This window comes from Lepus europaeus, chromosome 8 (genome assembly GCF_033115175.1).
Source record: "Lepus europaeus isolate LE1 chromosome 8, mLepTim1.pri, whole genome shotgun sequence".
Taxonomy (NCBI): Eukaryota; Metazoa; Chordata; class Mammalia; order Lagomorpha; family Leporidae; genus Lepus; species Lepus europaeus.
In genome coordinates, this window is record NC_084834.1 from 69,308,299 (window position 1) to 69,336,236 (window position 27,938).

General features: G+C 43.0%; 1 protein-coding gene across 4 annotated transcripts in view; it reads left to right on the top strand.

Moving 5' to 3' along the window:
* LEF1 (lymphoid enhancer binding factor 1) overlaps positions 1 to 27,938 on the top strand; it is a 137,520-nt gene that overhangs the window by 87,969 nt on the left and 21,613 nt on the right. For 2 of the 4 annotated variants that reach the window (XM_062199125.1, XM_062199126.1), the window contains exons 4-9: positions 5,412 to 5,544; positions 15,359 to 15,449; positions 17,103 to 17,186; positions 19,202 to 19,324; positions 20,562 to 20,724; positions 25,812 to 25,919. In XM_062199125.1, coding sequence (XP_062055109.1) covers positions 5,412 to 5,544; positions 15,359 to 15,449; positions 17,103 to 17,186; positions 19,202 to 19,324; positions 20,562 to 20,724; positions 25,812 to 25,919 — 702 coding nt within the window. The remainder of the gene's footprint in view (positions 1 to 5,411; positions 5,545 to 15,358; positions 15,450 to 17,102; positions 17,187 to 19,201; positions 19,325 to 20,561; positions 20,725 to 25,811; positions 25,920 to 27,938) is intronic. The other 2 variants (XM_062199127.1, XM_062199128.1) reach the window with 1 other exon arrangement.

A 27,938-nucleotide genomic window follows, 5' to 3' on the forward strand; every position in this document is an offset into this window, starting at 1 on the left:
GGAGGCCACGTGGTGCACTGGTAATGCACTTGGAGTCCAGAGCCAGACCTTTGCATTTGGATCCTGGCCTTTACCACTCACTAGCTCTGTGCCCTTGGGAAAGTAGCTTAACTTCTCCATGCCTGTTTCCTCATCTGTAAAAGGGGGTAATAATGGTATCTGCCTGGGAGGTTGTTGTGAGGATACGGTGCTTAGCATACAGTAAGCACTTGGTAAGTGTTAGTTGCTATAATTATTATGTGTGAGATGGGTAGGATGGCCTGATGATGACTTTTTTTTCAAGTTTGGGAGAGGATTTCAGGCTTCCTACTCAAAATCCCTGAGGGACTGCTGAGCGCTGTCTCCCAGGATCCACCCTTGACGTTTTCTACCCTTCTCCCAGTACCTGCTCTTTCCATCTTTACGATGTTTCCGTGCCCCCCACCACCACCACTCACCTCCCTGATTAAAGAGGGTGCCGTTAGAACCAGAAAACCACAGTTTGAGGGCTTGCTCAGCCACACACCGCCAGTTGAGCTTAGGCATTTTGCTAAGCTTCTTTGAGCAGAAGTAGAGAATCTGGGGTGACCTAAGGCTACAAGGTCTTTCATAAAGGGGGTATGATAAGAAAATAAAGGGCACACAATGGAAACACCTGGTGCTTCTCCATCAGCAGTTTAAGATTTACTTGACTGAATAAGATGGAAGACTTAAGACCTAACTGTACCTATGAAGAAAAAAGATTCAAAATAATCTTTATTGTTTCTCCCTGGTCCTTCCCTTGGAGTGAACTGGGAAAAGCACCTGAGTGGGCATCAGGAGACTTGGGTGCTCTCTTTTTTTAAAAAAAATATTTACTTGCCGGCGCCGCGGCTCACTAGGCTAATCCTCTGCCTTGTGGTGCCGGCACACCGGGTTCTAGTCCCGGTCGGGGCACCGATCCTGTCCCGGTTGCCCCTCTTCCAGGCCGGCTCTCTGCTGTGGCCAGGGAGTGCAGTGGAGGATGGCCCAAGTGCTTGGGCCCTGCACCCCATGGGAGACCAGGATAAGCTCCTGCCATCGGATCAGCGCGGTGTGCCGGCTGCAGCGCACCTACCGTGGCGGCCATTGGAGGGTGAACCAACGGCAAAAGGAAGACCTTTCTCTCTGTCTCTCTCTCACTGTCCACTCTGCCTGTCAAAAATAAAAATAAAAAAAAAACATTTACTTATTTGAAAGGCAGAACAAGAAACAGATAAAAGGAGAGACTGAGAGAAAGAGAACTTCCATTCATTGGTTCACTCCCCCAAATGACTACAACATCCAGAGCTGGGCCAGGCCAAAGCCAGGAGTATGGAACCCGGCTGGCACCCAGTTCATTTTTTTCTTAGTACTTGATGCTATCTTTTCAGATTATTCCTTGTCTCCAGTCCCCACCCTGTGGACAGCAGCCTGTCCACACTTCCAAGTCCCTGGTAAGTAAGCTGTATATAAAATAGGGGCTTTCAGGGTTAATCATTGGAGTTCCTGGAACATTTTAGGTACTTAATAAATGTACACATCGCTATACATATGAATGTATCAACGGTGCATGATATTATAGTTACATAAATTTGTCTGCAAAGACTTAAGTAGTAGGTTGATTATTTTTTCCCTCACCTATTCCCCACTTTGTTACTTGGGGATCAGAAGAATAGAATTAAGAATGGTATACTCCCTGTCCATAAGCAATCAAGGTAGCAGTGCCAGAGCTCTCCCCTTGTGTTTGCATATAATAAGTAGCAAAGGACAGTGGCTCCAGACATTGAGGAAGCCACGGATTTAAGGGCTGATGACTCTTGACCATAATGGCCATGTGCCAAGAATCTGCACTGTAAGTTGGAATTTACTTTGTTCTGTTTCTAAACATGGTGGAGATGGTTGACAGGAGGCAGAATACAACCCTGAGAATTCTGCTCACACATATCATTGAGATTTCATATTACTTTTATTATTTGGCCACAAAAATGGACATAATCCTTGTTGGCTTTAACACACCTACTAGTACTGCTTTCGCTATCCATCTTGCAAAATATAAGACAAGGCCAGAGCTTAAATTAAAATCCTCAGCTCCTTATCTCCTTTCCACAGGAAAGCAAATCTATGTTGAAAACCGTAAAATTAAGAGGAGAGCAAGGATAGCATAATTTAGCAAAAATTCATGGCACTAGACTCTGAGCTATATGACTGGAGGGATAGGTCAGACATTAAGAAGATGCTGCCTGCTAATGCAAGTTCCTTAAGGTAGAGCTCTGGAAACAAGAAAGGCATGCAAAAAGAGAGGGGGAAAAAACCACATCTATTTCTTTATATATTTTACAGGAGACTTCCACAATGCTTAACTCTTTACATAACTACCCCAAGAAAATATCTTTATAGATTATTTGGTCGTTATGCTTCTTTCAAGACTTTCAAAATGAAACTCAAAACAGTTATTTTAAATTATAGTTGAAATATCTTCAGTTTATCACTTGGGTGTTGAGATTCTTGTTTCTATTGTACAAAGGATTTATGATAATATCCTTCCACTAGCACCTCTTCCTCTAGCATACTAAATTGTGTTTAAGAAGCTCATTCTGTGTACCTGGCAAACTGTATCATTAGCACTTGAAAAGCATTAAAAAGATTTTTTAAAACCCTTTGCACATTTGTATGCATAGATGTTTATGTTGGGTTGTATGGAGAAAAATTTTGTGGCTTCAATAATGGTGCTGTACTTAATAAATGCCAAAAGCACTGTGAGCTGTGTAAGTTTTCCCATTAGAGAGGAGCTGACAGTTCTAAAGTGGGAAAATTAAATCAGTGTTCAAAAAAGTGAATTCTCCCCACTTTGCTGTTTTTCCCCCCTTCATAAGTTTCTTTTGGATGAAAGTTGCAACAAAGATAGGTATAAAGAGAAGTAAGTGTTAGTGGGATAATTGCTCCTCATTTAGGCCGATCCTTCTATCCTTCCCCTTCTCACCTAATTAGTAAAGAATGCCAAATTCTGATTCAGTGTATGTTACAGGTGCGGCCACCATGCAGCAGCGGTTGTAGGGGCCTGTGTTTTAGGAACTGTCTCTCTCTCTCTCTTTTTTTTTTTAATTTGCTTCTAGAGAAATGATTTCACATGTATTATAGTCTGTAGTTAGTAAAATTTCACTAATTCAAGCGAAGTATGAAGGCATGTCTGAACTAGTGAACTCATTATATTCTCTTCCTCTTCAATCCATGTTACTCATGGCTATAGCATTTCTAAACAGAGATCTTCCTGAGAATGCTTTAATTAGTAGATGACTTTAAAATCAAACATCTTTTACATGTTTATAATTGTATTGAGGTTTCTTTTTTCTTTTGAGAGGGGTTGTGGTAGTTTTAAGAAAATTCTCTTTGAAATTGACAGATAAAATTGTATGTGTTTGTGTCCAACATGTTTTGAAGTGTGTCAGTGTTGTGGGTTGATTAAATCTAGCTAATTAACATATGTACCACCTCACACAGAGTTTTCATTTTTGTTTTGAGAACATTGAACATCTACTTTTACCATTTCTCAAGAACATAAGTATCATTAGCTAAAGGTTTTTTGAAATAGCCCCCACCCCCTTAGCTTAAACCTGCTTGATTCTTGTTTATATTGTTAATTTACTTAGTAAGCACTTTCTTGAGAGAAAACAAATAACCAACTTAAACGTTGTCTGCAGTCAAAATGATCATAGATTTCAACTGGATGACATCCAAATAGATAACCTGAACCTTTAAAAAATACTATTGTTGTATGCAAGGATGGGGAACCTTTTTTCTGCCAAAAGCCATTTGGATATCTATAACATCATTTGTGGGCCATATAAAATTATCTGCTTAAAAATTAGATTCATAGGTCTGGCACTGTGGCACAGCAGGTTAAGCCGCTGTCTGTAGTACCGACATCCCATATGTGTGCTGGTTCATGTCCTGGCTGTTCTACTTTCCATCCAGCTCCCCACGAGTGTCCCTGGGAAAGCAGCAGAAGATGGTCCAAGTCCTGGCTTTGGTCTGGTGCAGCCCTGGCCATTGCAGCCATCTGGGGAGTGAACCAGCCAATGGAAGATTGATTCTCTCTCTCTTCCTTACTGCAACTCTCAAATAAATAAAAAATAAATAAATCTTTAAAAAAATTTTAGTTTGCTATAGATTTATTGAATTTTGAGTGCTGCCTGCAGTTGCCTTGGCAGGGCCAGACCATATGATTTCTCAGGTCTTCTATAACCTGCAGGCATTCCCCACCCTTGCTATATAGTTTTGGATTTTCAAATTAAATAATAAAATTCATTTCAAGTATGTTAAAACACAATGATAACTTAAAATGTCTCTACAAGCTATATTTTATGTTATAGAGTTCAAGATTGAAAATTCTCTGTGGTCAATTAATACTTAGGGAAACTAGAGGATGGAGATGAACTGAACAGGGGCTAAAGCATGATGGGTAGTTATGTTTGACCGGCAAAGCTATCTGAAATGTGGAAAGATGGTGTAGCGTGGTTCATAAGGATGTGCAGCTACAGAGTTAAAGAATTCCAGAAAGGAAAATAAGACCAAAGTTTATATTTATTGGGTTGTTTAAAAATTTGCTCTTCAAATTGGCAGTATTTATTCATTGGACAGTTTTGTATTGAGTGATTTTTTTTTTTGTTCCAGATATATGTAATGCATACAGAGCTTACAAAACATCCATAGTGTTTGCTCCAGTAAATCTTTATGGAACTTAACCTGAGGAGATAATCCAAAGGAGGATGTAAATATCTATTTACAGAGATTCATCTCAGATGGAATAATAGTTATCAACCTGAGTCACTAGAGAGGCGTCGGTGAAATGACTGATAGTCTCTGGGTGGGCTAGGCTTGTTCTTTTTTTTTTTTTTTTAAGATTTATTTATTTGTTTGAATCACAGAGCTACAGAGAGGCAGAGAGAGAGAAAGAGAGAGAGAGAGAGCGAGCGAGCTTCCATCCCCTGGTTCAATCCCCAACCTGCCACAACGGCCAGAGCTGCACCCATCCGAAACCATCTGAAGCCAGGAGCCAGGACTTTCTTCCAGGTCTCCCACACCTAGCAGGGTCCCAAGGACTTGGGCCATCTTCTACTGCTTTCCCGGGCCACAGCTGAGAGCTGGATAGGAAGTGGAGCAGTCGGGACTCGAACTGGCGCCCATATGGGATGCCAGAGCTTCAGGCCAGGGCATTAACTCGCTGAGCCACAGCACCGGCCCCCTAGGCTTGTTCTTGAGCACTTAGCACAGAGCAGTTCTGGAGACCTCAGTGAGATGATTTCAGTTGTCAGGGTCTGGAGATGCTGCTTTCTGCTAATTACTGATTGTGGCTGTTGTGTGACTTTTACTTTGGGAAGCAAGACCAGAGCTGGGCACCCATTTTAACTGCTGACCTTGTGGTTCCCTTGCAGTCAAACAAAGTGCCCGTGGTGCAGCCCTCCCATGCAGTCCATCCTCTCACCCCCCTCATCACCTACAGCGACGAGCACTTTTCTCCAGGAACACACCCGTCACACATCCCATCAGATGTCAACTCCAAACAAGGTAAGAGCCCTGCCTTCCCAGGCCCCTCTTGCTCAGTGAGGAGCGAGTCTCATCTGTCCAAGGGACCTTCCTGCTGCCTTGGCCTCACATCACTGGGTAGAGTAATGCATCTGATAATGGTTCTTTAGAAACCACAGGAATTTGCTGCTGTTTTATTTTTCAGGATTAACAAACACAAAAACAGGCCACAGTAGGATCATTTTCCAAATGAAATTTCTGAAAAAAGTCTGTGATGTACAATATAATCCAGTATGTTGTACAAATATTCTAAAAATTTGATCCTTTGCTGTGTTGATTTCAGCATGCACAGTAATTCCCCGTTATCTGAGGAGGGTACCCTCTAAGACGCCTGGTGGATGCCTGAAACAGGATGGGACCAAACCACAAATTTAGTGCCCTTGCTATTTTAAGTCAGCACTTACCATGTACTGTGACCATAACTTGTAGTTAGAGGTGCAACACTGACATTAGCATGAATTTCAATTTCCTTCTTCACAACGTCATGGGTAGAAGAAACCTTACTAAGATCTCCTGGTAAGAGATCTTAGCAATGTCAGAATGTGATTTTTTTTTCTTATTAAGCCAAGAACTTCTGCCTTTTCATTTAAAGAATGTATTTTGTTGCTTCTCGTAGACCTCCTGAGTGGCCGTTACTTTTGTGCTTCAAGGCCATTATTAAATAAAATAGCAGTGACTTGAGTGGAAGCACCGCAGCACCCCAGTGGTCAGTCTGTCACTGCAGTGGCTGCCACGGGAGATGGCAGGTGGCGTATCCAGCACGGATATGCTGGGTGAAGGGATGACTCAGGTCCTGGTGTGATACGTGGGACAGCCGCATACTGCCTCAGCTGTGCAGAATGGTGCTCATTTTAAAATTTGTGATTCTTTAAAAAATGTGTTTATTTTTTATCCGAAGGCAGAGTTACAGAGAAGGAGGGAGAGACACATAGAACTTAGGAATTCTTTATTTCTGGAATTTACCATTTCACATTTCCAGACCATGGCTGATTGTGGGTAACTGAAGAAGACGTACGTGTGTGTGTGTGTGTGTGTATTTCAGTTAGAAAAAGGGCAGAGTAGAATACTTTCACTTAAAACATTATCCTTTTAAGCCTCTTGTGATTTCCTTTTTTTTTAAACAATTTTATTTATTATTTGAGAGTTATAGACAGTGAGAGGGAGAGATAAAGAGAAAGGTCTTCCTTCACTCCCCAAATGGCCGCAATGGCCGGGATCTATGTCGATCAGGAGCCAGGAGCTTCTTCCTGGTCTCCCAGAGAGTCCCACTGTGCTATGGTGCTGGCCCTGTGATTTCTTTTGATTTTCAGTTATATTCCTATTGTATTTTATCCTTCTTTGTTAATTCCCAGAACCAGCTTAGATATTATAAATAGTAAAGGACAAAACCATCTGTATTTAAAGTCAAAGCAACAGGAAACCTATGTTGGTCCTCTACCTAAATACCAAGTTCTACTTTGACTTCATTTACAGAAAATATACAGTATCAGAGGTCTGAACAATTAAATGTCCAGTTTCTGACTGATGTGTATGAGTTGGAGGTAAGACCGTCTCATTCTCCAAGCCAACATCTGGTCCCATCTGCTTAGGGCAAATCTCAAGGCTGGATTTGCTCTCAGGGCGGCTTGTTGCTCTTTCTGTTTACATGTACACTTGAACTTCAATAGGGTTTCTGAAAGTTCAGAATAACAGACCTTACAGAATTACATTAAGGCAAAATATGACAGGGTAAATTTTGCCACTGCCTGCATTTGACCCTCTTGTCCTGCCTTATCCTTGACCTTTAATAATGGACAATAAGTTAAAAAAAAATATTTATTTGAAAGGCATAGTGACAGAATCAGGGATGGAGGTGGGGGGAGATAGAGAGAGAGAGAGAGAATTGTCTACTGGTTCACTCCCTCAAATGCCTGCAGTAGCAAGGACTGGGCCAAGCTGAAGCCAGGAGCCTAGAACGCAACCCAAGTCTCCCAGGTTGGTGGCAGGGGTCCAGATACTTGGGTTACCAGGAAGCTGGAGCAGAAGCAGAGTAGCTGAGACTTGAACTGGCACTAAGATATGGAATGTGGCCATCCCAAGTGCAACTGAACCCTCTGCCGCAACACCTGCCTCTGGACCAAAAAAAAAAAAAAATTTTTTTTGAGTGCCTAAAAAAGAGAGGGATTGAAAGGCTAGGTGTTCTTTCCTTTGCTGTTAAAACTTCCAGGTGAAATATTTAACGTCTTCAGTTCCTTCTGTTGTTAAAATAGAGCTTTTCCTTGAAGACTTAATTACCAGCTGTTTGACTTGCACTTGAGAAGAGCTCAAATACCTTTAGTTAGGAAAAGTAAGAATCACTGTGCAGACATTTCCAGCTTTGCCTCTGTTGTGTTCCTGTCCCCAGTCTTTCCTCCACTTTGCTTCCCTTTTGTCAAGAAACACCAAAGAATAAGAAACAATAGAAAGGTCTGTGAATATATATACATGCATACACAAACACACACACGTGGAATATATATACTTATATATCTATTTCTCTTACTCTCTGCCTCTCAAAAAAAACTTTTTTTTAAAGAAGGCTGAGTTTGAGAGGGAAGATCAATGATATGATCTTGGTACTGGCAAGTGTGAGGTGTCTTTGAGATATCTGAAGGGGGGAGCACGAGCTGTGTGAATCACAACCTCAGGCCAGCAGCTAAGCTGGACATACCCATCAGAACCACAGAGAGGTGGATGACAACTGAACAGACTTAGAAAATCCTCAGTTAGCAAAAAGAATGCAGTACTGTTTTAGTTTTCAACTATCTATTTACCGATTGTGATTACTATGCCCAAGATCTGTCAGACGAACTTTGAAACAATAACTTATTTAAAAGAATAGCACAGAATGATTCAGTAGTTTTCTCTCAAGAATTCTGGAACAACCCAGTGTGTTTTTGTTTTTTGTTTTTTTTTTAAGATTTATTTATTTATTTGAAAGAGTTATACACACGGACAGGGGGATGCTTCTGTCCACTGGATTACTCCCCTGTTGGCCGCAACGCCCAGAACTGAGCCTATCTGAAACCAGGAGCTGCTTCTTGGTCTTACACATGGGTGCAGGGGCCCAAGAATTTGGGCCATCTTCTGCTATTTTCCCAGGCCATAGCAGAGCGCTGGATTGGAAGTGGAGCAGCCAAGACTCAAACAAGCACCCATGTGGGATATCTGCACTGCAGGCAGCGGCTTTACCCGCTATACCACAACCCGGTTTTAAAAAGAGAAGTTAGGACCAGCGCTGCAGCTCAATAGGCTAATCCTCTGCCTGCGGCGCCGGCACCCCGGGGTTCTAGTCCTAGTCGGGGCACCAGATTCTGTCCCAGTTGCTCCTCTTCCAGTCCAGCTCTCTGCTGTGGCCCGAGAGTGCAGTGGAGGATGACCCAGGTCCTTGGGCCCTGCACCCGCATGGGAGACCAGGGGAAGCACCTGGCTCCTGGCTTCAGGATCAGTGCGGTGCGCCAGCCGCTTGGGGGGTGAACCAACGAAAAAGGAAGACCTTTCTCTCTGTCCCTCTCACTGTCCACTCTGCCTGTCAAAAAAAAAAAAAAAAAAAAAAGTTAGAACTGGCAGTCAGTTACATTATATGTTTACTTTTTTGTTTCCGTATTTTACTGCTACCCCTGTCTTATTTTTGCCTACTTACAATTTATGTCATTGCTTCTCAGACGTTCCTCTTTAATTTTCTTTATTTAAGAGGCCAAGACACAGAAACAGAGAGAGAGCTCCCATCTGCTGGTTCAGTCTGCAGATGCCTGCCAATAGTCGGGCATGGGCCAGGGCCAAAGCTGGGAGCCAGAAACTCAATCCAGGACAGGACAGGAACCCAGTTTCTGGAGCCATCACTGATGCCTCCCAGAGTCTGCATTGGCAGGCAGTGGGAATCAGGAGCCAGGGCTGAGAATCGACCCAGGCACTGTGATAGGGGACACAGGAGTCTTAGCTGATAGCCTAAATACTCACTCCATGAAACTTTTTTGTCTTTTTAATGAACTCCCCAGTACTACAGACAAGAGACTAGAGGACACGACCAGAAGTTGAGCGCTAGCAGCTTCTTAAGTCTTTATTGTGTCCTAACAGTTGATGTGATTATTGTATTCTATTCCACACACTATTTGTGCTTGTTTTAATGTAAAGTTTCTGGACTTAATTTCATGTTTGTCCTGAGATTTCATTTACCTCTACCTATTGGGGAATATGTAAACTCTGATTTGAAAAGCACTCATTTACATGATAATGAGTTTATATAATTCCCTTTGGTTAATTTCATTGCCAAAAAAGCCTACTAGGTCTCTCGTTTTTACTTTTTCCCTCTGCCTGCCTGCCTGTGTTTGGGGTATTATATTGTGGCTCAAATGATAGAACAAATGAACCAGTGAATTAAAACTTGTAAGGCCAGAGTTGCTGTTTTCAAGATTCTTAGTAAGCTAATTAGCTTTATCCAGAAACAAAACCCAAGGAGTAGCAGGTCCATATTCTAACCCTAGATAGAACAATTCCGTGAGTTGAAACAGTTTGTCAGCAGTACTCATTCTCAGTTGTGGAAAAATAACTTCCTAGTACTTCAGTTTTAATTTCCTATTAGGGTGCTCATCATTGTCACCTCTATGTGTGCCCAAAAAGTTGCAAAGGGTTTTAGATACCTCTTTGTTTATCACTATTATACGTTTTATCAATACACATGATAACAAATAATTACATAGCATTTGGATTTGTACCAGGTACTTCCCCAGCATTATATATATTGATTTATTCTTCCTAATAACATTTATTATGTTATTTTTCTGATTTTTTTCAAAATAATAACAAATAACTTCCTTAAAGACATATAGCTGGAGGCCACATTGTGGTCTAGCAAGTAAAGCCAACGCCAACATCAGCATCCCTTGTAGGTGCTAGTTCGAATACCGGCTGCTCTGCTTCCGACCCAGGCCCTTGCTAATGGCCTGAGAAAAGCAGCAGAACATGGTCCAAGTGCTTGGGCCTCTACCACCCATGTGGGAGACCTGAACAAAGCTTCTGGCTCCTGGCTTCAGCCTCTTGGCCACTGTAGCTATGGTGGCCATCTGGGGAGTGAACCAGCAGATGGAAGGTTGGTCTCTCTCTGTCTCTCTCTCTAAGACTTTCAAATAAATAAATCTTTAAAAAAAAAAAAAAAAGGAAAAACAGACATAGCTGGGGCCTAATGTTGTGGTGCAGTGTTAAGCTATCGATTGCCAACACCAGCACCCCATATCAGGGAGCCAGTTTGAGTCCTGCTGTTCCACTTCTGATCCAGAAGGCAAGAGGACAAAGCCAAGGTATAGTTCTGGCTTCTGGTTTCTAGCTTCTGCCCAGTCACTATGTTTTAAATAAATATATATTTTTTAAAAAAGATGTAGTTAGTGAGTACATAACCTAGCATGACCTTACAGTCTGAATTCACAATTATTTTATCTATGAAGACCTCCAGAAAGTTCATGTAAAATGTATGATTATGAAAAAGGTATGCATGGATTTCAGATTTTTTACTCCAAAATAAACTTACCTTTCCATACCATTTGCCACCCACTTTTTGTAAATACTTCATGTATTTACAGAAGTTAATTACAAGGTTAAAAATCTTTAAGGCTACATTGAGTATATCCTCTAGCATACAGTAAACGTTTAGTAAATACTAGATTAATAAATGGTGTGAAATGTGGCTTCAGTTCTCATGGCAGCTCGCAGAAAGGAACGTACTTCTAGGAATCTGTGGAAACGGAGTGTTAAATGTACATTGAGCTGTTTAGAAACTCCAGATCCGTTATCCATTCATACAGTGACCCAAGCCACATCACAGACATGCTTAGTAATACTGACCTGGTATAGGAAATGGGTCCATTTATTTCACTGGTTCGTTTGTTGCAATTATTTGTAAATATTCACTGAGGGTCTTTTCTAAAGACAGCCTTGTATTGATACACAGATTGGCAAGGTATAAACTAGAAGTTGTAAATTTAGAGGAGAAAGAGATTTCTCAGAGTGACAAAAGTTAGAAGAAAGTTGCCTGGGAGGGGGGCATCTGAAATAGGAGTAGAATTTCTTGAGAGCTCATGTTGTGGCATAGCAGGTAAAGCCACTGCCTGTGATGCCAGCATCCCAGATGAGTGCCGGTTTGTGTCCTGGCTGCTCCATTTCCAATCCAGCTCCCTGCTAATGGCCTGGGAAAAGCAACAGAAGATGGCCCAAGTGTTTGGATCCCTGCTACCCACATGGGAGACCCAGATTGCCCTGGCCCAGTGCTAGCCATTGTGGTCATCTGGAGAATGAACCAGCAGATGGAAGATTCTCTCTCTCTCTCTCTCTTTCTCTCTCTAACTCTCTCTAACTCTCTAACTCTAACTCTGACTTTAAAAATAACTAAATCCTGCCGGCGCCGCGGCTCACTAGGCTAATCCTCCGCCTTGTGGCGCCAGCACACCGGGTTCTAGTCCCGGTTGGGGCACCGGATTCTGTCCGGGTTGCCCCTCTTCCAGGCCAGCTCTCTGCTGTGGCCAGGGAGGGCAGTGGAGGATGGCCCAAGTGCTTGGGCCCTGCACCCCATGGGAGACCAGGAGAAGCACCTGGCTCCTGCCATCGGATCAGCGCGGTGCGCCGGTCGCAGCACACCAACCACGGCGGCCATTGGAGGGTGAACCAACAGCAAAGGAAGACCTTTCTCTCTGTCTCTCTCTCTCACTGTCCACTCTGCCTGTCAAAAAGAAAAGAAAAGAAAAGAAAAAAATAACTAAATCCTAAAAAAAAAAAAAAAAGGAAAAGTAGAATTTCAGTAGATAAAAATGCAGTCCACTTACCCGCATAGGACCTAACACAGAGCAGGTAATAAGTGAGTGATGGTTGCCACCTTCCTTCTACAGAAATAGGGGATCCAACTAGTTTGTGTGTGTGTTCTGTTGGCTCACTCCCACATAGACTCCCTGCCATGGGGTTCTCAGTGTCCATGGAACATGGGCTAGGAGCAGGACAGAATTCTAGGGTTGTCTGCTTAAAGATATGTGGCAGCTAGTGAGTTGCCTCTCTGGGTCCCACTGGTGTTACCGGTCACAGCGGGGTGAGCGGTTGCTGGAATGAGTTTCATGAGTTCTTTTCCTCAGCTTAGTATAGAAATAGAAAGCCAAGAAACAAATTGCAAAGAGGCAGAAACTTTTATTTGACAGAGAAGCGTCCAAGAGGAGACCAGGCAGAGTGCCCAGAGGGGACACTGGCTTTCAGGAAGTGCCCAGGGTTTTGAAGGCATTCTGTGGGGGTGCCCGTTGGATGGGGGGGTTCACATACTGTATGTTGATTGGCTTGGGGCTCGTGGAGATAGCTGGTCTCCTTTAGGGGTTCAGCTCCCTCCTCTGCTACCTCTGGGTGAAAGGTTGCACCCGCCCTGAAGGTGTGATTTAAAAGCGCAAGGTCACAAATGCAGCACAAGAAGCTGTTAGTGCGGGCCATGCTGATCGGTCTGGAGACAAGTTTTCCAGCCACAGCTGATAGCCTGCTTGTGACAGACATTCTACCTATGTCTGAGGGGCCCACAGACCTCCCAGCGCCACCAGACGGCCTCACCCAGGACAAAGCACATTTTATATGTCCCCAAAACAGATACTTGAGCAGTCACTTCATCACTCCAGAACTGAATTTCTACATCTGCAAATGAAAGGAATTAAAGTAGATAATTCAGCTAGGTATGACCTATAGTTATGGTTTGCAACTTGTGAAGGTCATTGAGATTTCCATCAAGCTTTCATGTTCTAAGTTGGTCTGGTTGTATTTTTCTTCAAAAGCGAGAAATCCCCCTGTGGACGCTGAAATATGGGGAGGCATCTGGACTTCAGAACGAGGGAGGCAGCGAGTGGAAAGACTCTCAGTGACTGAACCATCAAGGATCACCTCTGCAGCCTCCCTTAGCATCCACACTGCCACCAGGACCTTCTCACACACCCTTCTCCCCCAGGTCCCAGTCCACTGGCCTCACACTCCACCGTAACCAAAAGAATCAGTATTCTAGAAAAAAAGATTCAGATGATTTCAGTATTGCTTTAAAAACAGCAAGCATGAGATGATCTCATGTAAACTCTGTTGAGACATTAAAGTCAGTCCTCCTTCCTATCTTGCATTCTGTAAGATCCAGAAATGGTTTGTGATAACTTCAAAGTCAAATTGACGTCAGTTGGGGGATAGCACTGTATAGCATAGCAGGTAAAGCTGTCACTTGCAGTGCCAGCATCCCATATGGGCACCAGTTCAAGTCCCGGCTGCTCCACTTCCAATCCAGCTCTCTGCTGTGGCCTGGGAAAACAGTGGAAGATGGCCCAAGTCCCTGGGCCCCTGAAACCATGTGGGAGACCCAGAAGCAGCTCCTGGCTTTGGATTGGCACAGCTTGGGGCATTGCCGCCATCTGGGGAGTGAACCAGTGGATGGAGGACCTCTCTCTCTCTAACTCTGATTTTCAAATAAATAAATCTTAAAAAAAATTAACATCAATTTCGAGGGCAGCACTTCTTAAAGTCATTCCCCTATGTTCAAAGCCTTCTATATCTTTTAAGATCCAAGTGAAATCCATAGGCTTTTTTAAGTAGTAATAAAAAAAAAAACCAGAATATTTAAAGGATCTCCTTCATGCACTTATCTAATTCCACAAATTAGCCAGTGTATTTCCCAACACTGAGGCACGATCAGGGAGGGAGAAGGTCAGCCCTTGGAGTATGAGTTTACATGTGGACCCCCAGTCATTTAAAACCTTAATTCATTGTGTGAGGAAACTAATGTGGCTCTTTTTTACTCAGAATCACTTTCCCCAAATACAGTAAATTTAGGTCTTAATAATTTCCACATTTTCTTGTCTTTTTTTTCCTCCTGTACCTAAGATAAGGTATAAACAAAGGGGTGCCACGTGGGACTAGGATTAGGCAAAATCTTTAGGTGGTTTTCACAGTGATAGGACAGTGTACGCCAGGGAGTTGCAAGCTCCAGAAACAATTTGGTGGCACTGTCATTTTCTGTGCATACAACTAATCCAGAACGGCTTGACCTCGGAGCCCAGAGGACTCAACTCGATGAAGAGCTTAGTTGGAGCTAAAGTGGCAGAGACCAAATGAATCATATCAAGTGTGACCATTGTGGGGCAGAAGATGATTCCTAATTAATCTTTGATCCTCTGAGGTGTCACATTTCCCCAATCTGTGTCCATAAGGGAACCAATGCAAGTATGAAAGTAGCAATTTACCTAATCCTTGAGTACCATGGCAGGCCATGCATTCATATGGGGCTGTCACTTTTCTATTCCACACAAAAACAGTTGTCTACCGTTTTCGTAACCAAAGTGAAATAATGAGGGCAGAATAAATCATGTAGGTGCCTGCCTGTTCGGGAGGCCGTCTCGTTGGCTACATGTTTCCTCCTTCAGGAGTTCCTTGGGATCTACAGAGGATCTTCAAACGGTTCATGGAAATGTGTGCTGTGAAGAAAGTATGCACGAATTGAAAAAATGAAGTTGTTTTTCCACTAAAATAAACTTGTCTTTTAATTCCATTTTCCACAAAGCTTTTGAACGTACCCTCCTACCAGCTGAAGCCCCTGTTTTCTCAGCTGTTGAAATCTTGAGAAAAGCTCACAAAGTGACTTCTGATTGTTGGATCAGATGAGTAAATATTGCTTCATGCTAGATTTTAAGTGTTAATGGCAGAAGGCATTGTTCATCATCACTTTTCCTTCGCTCTTCCGGTCAAGTGCCCTGTGTGTCCAAGCCTGATCGCTCTCTGTTGTTTTTTATAGGCATGTCCAGACATCCTGCAGCTCCTGACATCCCTACCTTTTACCCCCTGTCTCCTGGTGGTGTTGGCCAGATTACCCCACCTCTTGGCTGGTAAGCTCCCGCTTGCAACCTTCATCCAGGTGTTTGAACACATGTTCTTCCACTTTGCATTCATGGACATTAGCTGCTTGAGTGGTAACACTTGAGGAGTTGAAGAAATTTCACATCAACAAGCAAGGTGCTAACTTTATTTCATTTCAATTTTAAAAGAGTAAAAAAAAAAAAAAGCCAAACAGACTTTGAAATGGATTGAATCTGTTTGCTAATATGTGTAGAAAATGACTGTAGCCTTTTGCTTTGAAGCTCTTAGTCTTATGGATTCAATTTGTGGCTTTGGGCATTTGCTATGCCTATACAAAGTTAGTACTCAGTGTGGTTTTTCTTCTCCATTATTTTTATGAAAAACTTACTATTTTTGAAACATGAACTTAGACATATTGGATATCTACCTTTGCTTATAAGTGAGCAAGTAAGGTAAATGACAAATAAGTTGAGAGAAATTCAATGAAATTAAAGCATCTTTTGATTTTTAATAAAATAAGCATCCAGTCTGAGTTCAGAGGAATCAGAAACACTGGTTTTAGGGCTTTCATTTTTTTTTTCATAATCCAAATAGCTAATATTCTTTATTTTGTTTATTTCCAAAAACATTCTTATTGCTGTCTTTGAAATTTTTTAAATTATGCAAATGAAGGAAATACATTTTGGGAAGAAAATAACTGTATGTCGTAGAGCCTATTTCTGTGGTTGGATTATTAGCATACAGCTTTTTCTCTTCCCACTGCCACCCCTCTCCATTCTTCCCCCACTCATTTCTGCCTCCAGGGAAACAAACGATGCTTCAACTTGAGCAGAGGTTCCTCTGCCTCCTCCATTTGGCTATCTACCCACAGCCCCCGTCTCCCTATGCAGATGTCCAGACGTTGTCTCTTCCCCTGGGCGTCCCAGTGTGCTCGCTCGCTCCTTCCCTTTCTGTCTGTCTCTGTAGATGAGTAACTCTGTTTGAATTTAAGTGATTATGTGTACACTTTCAAACCTACATCAATTATTCTGTCTGAACTTCGCCACTTAGGGGCGATAATCCTGTGTCCCCCTGCATCTCTGGCAGCGGGAGTCAAGACTGTGAAAGGAAACATGCCAGAGGTGGAAAGAACAGAGGGAACGGTAGACTTCTCTGGGGGCAGAGAAAATACCTCCAGTGCATTGCTCGTTTGTTTCTGGACTCTCACACGTGTCTACGGGGACAGGGGGGATGCAGCGTTTTCAACACATTTGTCCATTTTCATGTGACCATGAAAGTGTATGTCCCCTTTCTGCCCTTCCCTGACATTCTCGAAGATTCTGATGCAGGATTCACTGAGCTCCTTTTCCGAAGGGACTCTGTCGCCCTTCTCAGGAGTGCACTGAGTGTTCACGAAGTGCCTGCTTTGTTCCTGGTGGTAGTGAGGTTGGGAGTGGGGAAGGGACTTGTTTGCTTGCAAAGTTGAAGGCAGGAGATTTTCTTCAAGGTAAAGGATGCTGTGATTGGGTGGAGGGTAAGGAAAGGAAACCGTTATGCACCCGAAGAAATGCCATGGTCTGTAACACCCCCAGAAGGTTCTACTGAAACGAAACGTCTCCCGACGTCTCCCTTCGCCAAACTCGTATTGCTGGTTGGTAACTGGTGTTTTGTCATTGACGGGTTCCTTTCTTCTGTGACCTCAGGCAAGGTCAGCCTGTATATCCCATCTCGGGTGGATTCAGGCAACCCTACCCGTCCTCACTGTCAGTCGACACTTCCATGTCCAGGTAGGTGGAGGAGGATCCCCGGGCGCCCGAGGCCAAGCGGCTCTTCTCCTGCTTGCATCTTGTGCGCCTCTGCTTGCCTCGCGGGCGGCTCGGAGGGGGCGTCTCAGCCACGCGAGTGTCTGCGCAGTGCGCCTGGCTCCCACACTAGGCGTCATGGAGATCCCTGTTTAGGAGCTGCACGTTGCGCCCCTGCGGGACCAGCCACACGGGAGACACTGCCACCTGGCCGTGGGATGAGAACTGTCCCGGAAACGGACGTTGTTAACACGAAAAGCTTGATTGAGCTTAGGGGTGGGGCAGGGGAGTAGGATAAACACTGGTTTGGTGTGAGTTCTGTAATTTTCTTCCTTTGAGGAAAGTTGGAACAGCTGCATGCAGCAGTGTTTAAAAACGCCCCCGCTAGTCCAGAGCCTCCGTGGACCACGGCCGTCGGGAGGGCGGGAACCGTGCTCCCAGGCTTGTGGGGCCATCCCGCGTGTGCGTCCTAGTGTGTGAATCAGGCCCTGTGGGGACATGTCAGCGCGCGCAGAGCTCGGTGAGCGCTGCCACGCCACACTTTGAGGCTGCTTTGTGTAATGCTTTTGCTTCTGGAAAGGAAGGCTTCCGTGCCCTGTGCTTGGTGCGCACACCTGCGCGTGGTGTGTCATCTGTGTGTCCTGTGGCTTCCTCGTGGGATCCCAGTGTCCCTGCGCCTGGAGTCCAGTACGGGGCTCCTAACTGGTTGCGAATCTTTTTTTTATGTAGGTTCGAAATTCACAGTTTCTGTGGTGAATTTCAGCTTCAAAAATACGTATGTTATTTGTTCAGTGAGTTGTAAATCTAGCTGGTTGGAGTGGGGGAATGGAATTAATATCCTTCCCCTTCAAATATCTTGATTTTTTTTTTTTTACACTTTTTAACAGTGTAAGAACCACCTGATGACAGGGTTATCTCACAGGCAAATAAGTTAGCATAATTTATTTCTGCAAATAGTATGTTTAGTATACATCGTTATTTGGTCCAATATTTGTATTTTCACCCTGGCTTCCTAATATTTTAAAATTTGCTTCTGAAATATGACATCTCCAAGCAGAGTTCCTTCTTTCCTTTCCAGATGAAGGAATTGTACAGGCTGTGATGAAAGACCGTGAATGTTGTGCTTGCTGAATTAAATGTTTACTTTGAAACCATTTGAAAAACAAAAATTTCTAAGCATATACAAAATTTGTCCAAAGCTGTTGTTGAAAATACCATCTGTATTTATTTTATTTTTCTTGCATGGCAGTTTCTCTCCTTTGTGTTGGCTGGTGGTGGATGTTTTCATGTTTTTTTACACTCTGCAGCCACATTCAGAAAAAAAGCCTTCAGCAGGTGTAATTTTTATCCTAATGCAAAAACTGTGTCCCTCTCTTTATTTAAATCCTTCCCCTTCATTCCGTTACCCGTTCTTCATGAGGCCAGATCTCTCAAACATGGCTCTGTTTCTGGATAGAAAGTCCTTTTTGATGATGTTAATGGAAATCTGACTAAACGAGGGACTGAAGACAGCTTTCCTGTCCCTTTTCTCACTTGTTCTCTCCGAACACTAAGGAAGAAGCCAACAATATGAAAAGACTCTTGAGCGTGATGGTTTGTTTCACAGTGTAGGCAGAGATTTTTTTTTAAGTGCAATGTCTTTAAGCTTTCATTTAAAAATCATTTTAAAAGCTAAATAATTTAATAAAGTGTTATATTTCTGATAATTACCATTATTGAAGTTCTTGTTTGAAAATTGCTTTGCAAGAAAAATGATTCACTTTTTTTTTTTAATGCCTCCCAGGGAAAATGTCAGATTCTACTATTAGTTTGAGAAAACTACAGGGAATAATTATATTTTGTACCTGAATACAGAAGGAAAAATAATTATCAGCTCACTCTAATTTATAGTTAATATTCCTGTGCATATGTTTATATTTTTGTTCCTAGCCAATAGCAGTCATTGTTGCCGTGGCTACCTCAACCCGCAGTGCATACTTTTCTCTTTTCTTCTCTTCTAGGTTTTCCCATCACATGATTCCTGGTCCTCCAGGTCCCCACACAACTGGCATCCCTCATCCAGCTATTGTGACACCTCAGGTCAAACAGGAGCACCCCCACACTGACAGCGACCTAATGCACGTGTACGTATGTACCTGGCCTCCTCCGTGAGCACCTTAAGACACTGAGCCGCACAGCCTTACTGCTTCCCCACCACGACTGTTCTCTCCCCGTCTCTCTGGTTAGGAAACTCAGCATAGCTCTGCCTCAAAAGCTGTGTCCCCGGGGCACATTAAGCAGCTTGCTTCTCACCACGCTCATTCTGAATCTCAGATTGGAAAGGAGCACTGACCTTAACAGACCACAGGAACCTCAAGAAGTGGAGGACACAGCAGAGCACAGGCGTTCATGAATCTTGAGCTGTGCAGCCATTTATCACCAGGTTTTTTTGTTTTGTTTTAAGATTTATTTATTTATTTGAAAGTCAGAGTTAGAGATGAAGGGAGAGAAAGAGAGAGATTAAGAGACTTTCCACCTGCTGGTTCACTCCCCAAATGGCTATTAACAGCCAAGGCTGGGCCAGGCTGAAGCCAGGAGCTTCTTCCAGGTCTCCCACATGGGTTACAGACTCTTGGGGGGAACCTCTTACTACTTGAGTGAAGTAGATGGGAGGGTGTAAGGCACTTCCTTCTGGAATGCAATTACCTGGCCTGGGTTTCAACAGCACAGGAGTCCCTGCTGAGCCAGGGTTGTCTCAGACTGTTAGAGCAGGGATCAGTTAATGTATCCTAAAGAAACTAGTAACAGAGCTGCTCAGTGTAGAGCTGGTGGATGAGAGTGTGGCTGGGGGAGGCCCCATGTGGGGCCCATAAAGCCCCTGCAAGTGCAAGCAAAGACCACGTACATTTCTTTGGGGGAAAGGATCTGTGGTTTCATTAGTGTCTCTAAGTGGTCCTTGCCACCTGCCCACTTGCCCCCCAGGAAGCGTTGAGAACTTCTGCCCAGCTTCTTCAGGGGGGGACCAAGGAACTCAAAGACATAGGCCTTAGAACCTCTTCACCATTCCAAATACACTTGAGTTCAGGTTAAATGCTTCTCCAGCCATAGGCAGGCTTTCTCAAATCACAGTACACTTACACAGAGACACTGAGTGAGAGGCCCTGGGGGTTTGGTTGGTTGTGCCTCAAACGTTTCATCCAATGATTGAGAGTTGCTGTTGTAAACTGATGTGTCCTGGGGGCTTGTGGAGAGCTGGGAGGGCTGTGCCCAGCCTGAATGCCCTGATAAAAACAGATGCCTCGCTTCTCTCCCCCTCTCGTCTCTTCCTTGTTTCTTCTGACCCTTCCCCTGACCACTCCCGCCACCACCACCACCTTTTAGGAAGCCTCAGCATGAACAGAGAAAGGAGCAGGAGCCAAAAAGACCTCACATTAAGAAGCCTCTGAACGCTTTTATGTTATACATGAAAGAAATGAGAGCGAATGTCGTAGCTGAGTGTACTCTAAAAGAAAGTGCAGCTATCAACCAGATCCTAGGCAGAAGGGTAAGTAGTGGGATGGGATATAAATGTTTGTGGCGACCATGAAATGGCTTCACTGAAATCTGGCCAGATTTAGTTACCTGTCAGGTGGTCATTGAATGCCTTTGTATAACTGGCATGCACTTTGGGAAATAATTAAGGGCATAAGATTTAATATAGTCTTCAGGAGCATTAAATGGTATAATGCATGGCAAACGACTTATATTGTACCTACAACACAAGAAACTTCCCATAAATAACTGTTCTTACCATTATAATTTTTAAAGCAAATACTTATTGAGCATCTTTTATGTGCTAGGCATCGTGCTAGGTATTAGGTAATCATTGCTGAATAAAACAAATAGGGTTTATTGGCTTTTTAGAGCTTGCAGAGTGCAGACATTGCACATAAAACCACTCAGTGAAAACTAACATTGTGATAAATTCTGTGGATGGAATGGACAAGATTCTGTGAGAAAGCACAGGGGGAGACTGGAGAGGGGCCTTCGGAAACGGGTGTACTTCAGCAGGGACATGAGGGAGCCCATGGGGAACTGTAGACCCCAGTTAGTGTGCAGAAAGCTCTTAGTCATTAGGAGGCTGCAGCAGGGCCTTTGGGAAACCAGCCTGGCCAAGAGAGGTGGCCATGCCTACTAAGACAGGAGCAGATCTGTTCTACTTTGAAACTCTAAATGGAAGAGAAGTTGTGATTCTAGAGATTGCTCTCTGATTCTTTTTTTTTTTTCCTTTATTTTTTTAAAGACTTATTTATTTATTTATTTGAAATGTAGAGTTACAGGGAGGGGGAGGGGACAGTGGAGAGGGAGAAGAATGTTCTATCTGCTGTTTCCCTCCCCAAATGGCTGCAACAGCCAGGACTGGGCTTAAGCCAGGAGCCCGGAACTCCATCCAGGCCTCCTACGTGGGTACAAGGGGCCCAGGCAGTTGGGCCGTCTTCCACTGGTTTCCCAGGTGCATTAGCAGCGAACTGGATTGGAAGTAGAGCAGCTGGGACTTGAATGGGTGAGCATGTGAATAGCCGGTGTCACTGGTAGGGGCCGTAACCCACTGCACCACAACACCAGCCCTGCTGTCTGATTCTTGAAGGGTATATATGCCAGGTTCCTGGATTGCCCCCTTTCTTTTATTCCTTCTTTCACTCATGCTTGATATTTTTCTGAGCCACCGTTACACGCCATCAGACTAAAACTAGAATGGACACTTTAAGATTCGTTACCCAACAACCACTAATCTTGCAAGATGGAAATGGTTTTCGCTTAGGTATCTGAAGAGTGTTACAGAAAATTTTAATTTCTCTAATTCAGAATGCAGTTGTGCTGTAATTAAATTAGAAATTTAGAAATGTTGCTGCTCTTCAAAGATGTGTGGTGGCTTCTTAATTTGTGACTTTTGTAGGCTTGCTTTTTGCAGCCTCTTGAGAAATTCATGCTCTGCCAGTGAATATTCAGGTGGGGAGGGTCTAAGGGCCCCTGTGAGAATCCTGTGCTGACTGCTGGCGATCATTTTAACCATGTGTGTTCCAAGCCCAGTGCTTTTGTGCATTCATAACAGAAAGCATGCAGAAGGTAGCCAGTCCACGTGAAGAGGAGGGAAGCAGGCCTTCTTGCTTTATTGGTTCCCATTGGGTAGCATCCAAATGCAGCTATTTCCAATCTGCAAGACACCAGGGTTCCAGGGGTAGGGTGCGGTGGCAGATGATAGCTTTTCTGGTGTCCTGTGTGCAATGCCCTGTCTCCCTGTGAATTCTTAAACACTTAATAACAATAATTACAGTGATTCCCCAAGCCAGATCATAGCAGATGAGTGCGTCCCATCATCTTTGAAGAACTCCTCCTTAAAAGCCCAAAGGCTGATGACCATTTTCCTGACACTCTCAAAGAAGAAATCAGAAGGGGGGGGGGGGGGGGGGGGAAGGTTGACATTGTGTAAAATTCTCTGCTTCTTCTTTTTTTTCCTCTCATTTTATTTTTTGAGCTAAAGTCCCCTTGGCCCTCCAGCGGGAATTATTTTCTTGCTCAGAGAGTAGGTGAGGATATGATATGGGGGTATGCTTCCGACTTTTAATGCACATTTCCAACAATTGCTACTTTCTCAGCTCCCTTAACCATCCCCAGATCCGAGCATGTGTCCTCGTGGATGGTTCTCATTTGGGGTCTCTCTCTGTCTTTGATTTAGACACCTGTTTCTATTTATAGGGCTTTGAGATCTTTGATTAAGATCAGGTTTTCTATCCTTTCATAACTCCCCTCTGGCAGGGCAGCCCCTGCTAGCTCTTTAAAGTCACTGGCTTTAAAATCATGAAGTTTTACACTGGGATAATGAGAGTTCTTAAAAGGGGATCTTAAATCCATCCTGCAACATTTCATGTTTTGATTTTTATTCATCTTTACTGTCTTTCTGCAATAGAAGTGTTCATATGAATTAATCAAGACTTTCTTAATTCACATTATAAATAAAAATAGCACAACTGTTATTTTAAAACAAGCTAGTTTTTTTTCAGACCTTGCTGGCTATTAAGGAAATTCTATTTATAACAAATTTACTATCTGACTATTTTGGAACCACATAAATCTCTCCAATTAAATGAATTTTTTTTACCCTTGACAATTAAATTTGATTTTTAAAATACTTAACCTCTTATTTTTCAGTAAGCAAAGGATGCAAAAACTTATTTTAGTCAGTTGGGTTTCAGAAATTCCTGTAACAACAAAAAAAGGCAATGTTTATATTTTGTATTGGACTTCATTTTTGTTTTCAGTACAAAAATCTTGTATGCCACCGTTTTACCTACTTACTGTTCCAGTCAGCAGGTCTGGTGCATTGAAACTATCAGGCAACTCAGAAGCAATTGAAAATGCAAATAAATAGCTTCATCTGTGCCTTCCTTTTGCTCTCCTTGGATTTTATTCAGTTTTGTTTTAATCAGCCAGCATCTTTGTATCAACATAAGTTTCCTGCTTCAACTGAAAAATACCTAGTTGTTTGGGCGGAAGACCCAACCTTAACCCTGAAACACATTTTGGGGGCTTATACTCTTTAAGATTTCAGATTTTCTCAGCAATTTCTAAAGCTCCCATAAGTTACCTAAAATTATACTGACGTGTTGCATCATAAAAGGTGTTGTATATAGAGGAATGATACTTTGCAAGCGAATGAGCAAATGAATTTAAAATGGAAGACTTCTGTTTTGTCTGTTTTTTCCACTTTGGTTAACACTTAGCTAACTGTGGCAAATGCCAATCAGTGTTTTCTCAAAGAAGTCAAGGATGATCTTTTCCACTGTGTCCTGTTTGGCCCTCCCCACCGCTCTCCCGCCCCACAGGGGTCTGTAACTCCAGGTTGCTAGAGGCTGTGTGACTTTTCCTTCCTGATGTACACTGCCATGGCTGCCACCGCCCCAGACATGCCTTCTGCTTGTGCTCAGCGTGTTGAATTGTGTGTTTTCTGCTAGTGCAGAGATCTGTGCTTCAGGTCTCTCTCTCTCTCTCTTTTTTTTTTTTTTTTTTTTTTTTTTGAGGATTGTTTTCTCTGTCACCTCCCCCTGATTTTTTTTTTTTTTTTAAACAAAATCCTGTTACCTGATTTGCCTTTAGGCTCAAGCCACGTCCTGCTGTGTGTTGTGCTTTTTACCTTTCCACTTAAAAAATGGATCATGTATTCGATCCAACACAGAGGGCCCTGCTTTGAGGGACTTTCAAAGGAAATAGGGTCTGTTGCCCTGCCTGCGGGCATGGACTGGAGGCTGGGGCAGGAAGGAGCCCTGCCTGGAAGGTGCTGTTGTCAGACAGGCACTGGGTGTTTCTGTTGCTTGAAGGCAGCTTCTTGGCTACACTGAAGGGGCACAGTCTGAGTCGGTGAGGACTTGGACATAGCCTCCTCCTGGAGAATTTTTCCCTTCTCATTAACCTCTTTCCCTGTTTCCTGTATCCTCCTTTTCCCATGTCTTTATCACTAAAAAAAGGAAAGAAAGCAAAATCAATACTCAGGGTGTCTGTGAATGGGGAAGGATCGTCTAACCTGAAACAGGGAGGAAGCAAAATGGGAAGCTCCACAGCTGAGAGCCACAGAGAGCAAGAGTGGGGAGGCCCCTGGCTGGGGCGGGGGGAGTGTCCAGGCCTCTTGCTCCCATGGCTGCCATCCCCTCCATGCTCATGGTTCTCCAAAGCCCCCCCAGTTCTCCCTAGAAGCTTCAGCTGGGAGTTCCTGGCATCCGGGAAGGAGGGAGAAATGCTTGAAACTGTCTGCTGGGACGTGGGCAGAGTCATGTGCACACATGCAAAACAGTGTGCAAACCTAGGCTGCTTAACATCCCAAATGGATGCTTTGCCTACGTCAACCGTTCTGGGATACACGGTGTGTGATTTATCAGTTATGTAAAAAAAGTAAGTGGAAAGTTGGACAGTCCGCAGCTATGTTCTCCGTATCAGAAACTACAGCCTCAAAATCTAGATGGCGAAGTATGCTTGGGTAACGCTCCTTGCTTTCCACAAAAAGCCTTAAAATACGCCTCTGTGGGTATGCAGTGCTGTCGCTGTTCTCTCTAGATAACTGGCGAGAGGAGATGGAGCAGACACGGAGACAGGCCGAGGTCTGATGTCTTGCCCACCCCATAGACTGGATCATATGATTAAGGTTTCAGATGCTTTATATGACAGAGGGGGAGAGAGTATGTCTGATTCAAAAGACATCTGGAAATGATCACATTTTGCATAAGTAAGTGGTACTTGGGTTCAGAATATGCACCAAACGATGAGAAAGGGTGAAGTTGGGTGTTGAGGTTCGCCAGTGGAAGTTCAGTTTGACTTACACTGATAAATAGAAAGGGTGAATGACAGAGATCATTTTGCTTTGAGTACTTTGAGGGACTTTGATGTGTTTCATGTGATATTGGAGAACAGGGTAGAGACCAAAGCTTGAGTTCTGCTGCAGCCACCAGACTCTAAGTGGATTTCTGCTGCCCTTGGTCTTCTGCCATTTAAAAATGAATCAAAGGTTAAATGCTTAATATTTTCATTTTGCAATGTTTGAAAAGGAAATACACAACTATTTTTGCTTACTTTTTTTTTCCTTGCTTCCCTCTCTTGTTTCAGTGGCATGCCCTCTCCCGTGAGGAACAGGCTAAATATTATGAATTAGCACGGAAAGAAAGACAGCTACATATGCAGCTTTATCCAGGCTGGTCCGCAAGAGACAATTATGTAAGCCTCTTCTCCATACCAGTGCCTCTCTATTTCCACTCATTCTGTTTCTTTTGGTTTCAAGAACAAATGTGTTTTAGGGCATTTATAATGCTAGTTCTCTTCCCTATTCTTGGAAGTTAATGAACTTTGTAATAAAGGTTTCATGGATTTATTATATTATGAAAGCCTTGAGCTGTCATAATTTTTTGTTTGTTTGCTTTTTTGCTGTGGGTGCTAATGCATTTTTAAATAAAGATTTTTTTAAAAGTCAAAATATAAAACCTTATCATTAAAATGTTGGTAAGAACAAAGGAAAAGCTTGTAATCTTGCCATGTAAAGGCAACATTAATGGTTAACAGCCTCCATTATTTTTCTCTGCATGTGCTCTTTATCATTCACATGTATATACAGGGGTGCTTCAAAAAGTTTATTGAAAATGTAAGTAAAAGATGTTTATTTTGTTATAAAAGCAACTGAAGTCATGCTTGGTTTTTTTTCATAATATGCATTTCCATGAACTTTCTGAAGACCTGTGTGTGTTGTGTGTGTGTGTTTGTACCCTTTATGTCATGCATCTAACTCTTCTATGTAAAAAGCATTTTTCTGTGACGCATAGTGCTTATATATATTAACATTCCATTGAGTGAATATCAAAGTTTACCTAGTCATTTTCATTTTTTCCTGCTTTCAAATATTTAAGTTGCATTTTTTTTCTAAGAAATATAAGAATCCTGCAGTGACATGTCTGTGCTTAACATTTTGGTTTTTTTTGTTTGGTGTGTGTGTACTTAGAATTGTTATTTCTGTAGGATAGATTCATAGTAGTGGAAAATTGTTGAATTAAAGGATGTCAATACTTTAAGGTTCTTGATACATATTATCAAATTGCTTCCTTTAGGAATTATAATATTTTACAATTGTTTTTTTTAAATGCACAGTTTTTTAAAAGATTTATTTATTTGAAAGGCAGAGTTAAGAGAGAAGAGGAGAGACACAGAAAAAGAGGTCTTCCTCTACTGGTTCGTTCCCCAAATGGTTGCAGGCCAGGAGCCAGGAACTTCTTCCAGGTCTCCCATGTGGGCTCAAGCACTTGGGCCATCTTCTGCTGCTTTTCCCAGGCCATTATGAGGGAGCTGGATTGGAAGTCGAGCAGCTCGGAATTGAACGGGCACCCATATGGAATGTGGTTTAACCTTCTTTGCCACAGCGCTGGCCCCATTATTTTCCAATTCTTAAAAACAGTGTATTTAAGAGACTGGCCACAGACTAATTGAAACATCTTTTATTCCATTATAACATATGTGACACCTACTATACATTTTATTCAGATACAATAGGTATTATGTATTTTAAGTACAAAATTATGGGGAGGGGTGTCTTCAATCCACTGGTTCATGCCTCAAGTGGCTGCAATGCCTGGGACTGGTTCAGGTCAAAACCAGGACCCAGGAACTATATCTGGGTCTCCCACATGGGTGCAGGGGCCCAAGCACTTGGGTCATCTTCTGCTGCCTCCCCAAGCACATTAGCAGGGAGCTAGATCTGAACTGTGCCAGCCAGAACTCAAACCGGTAGTGAAACAGGAATGCCAGCATCAAAGGCAGCAGCTTAACCCGCTGTGATACAACGCCAGCCCCATTAATGTGGTCTTGATAGGGCAAAGACTGTCTTTCTGAGAAAGTACATTATAAACTATATACTTGATGTTTTATATTTTATAGAGGAAAATATTTTTACTGTGTCTGAGTTCATTCACCCTGCTTAACAGAACAGCATAGACTGGGTGGCTTAGAAGAGCAGCCATCTGTTCCTCACCATTCTGGAGGCTGGGAGACGATGATGAGGTTCAGTCAGGCCTGGCGTCTGGTGAGGGCTCAGTTCCCCGTCTTAAAGTGTCCTTCCAAGACAGGAGGGGGGAGTGAGCTCCCCAGGTCCTCCCCCACCCTCAGCCTTCTTTTAAATCAAAGTATTTCTTTTTATTTTTAAGATTTATTTATTTATTTGAAAGTCACAGTTACACACAGAGAGAAGGAGAG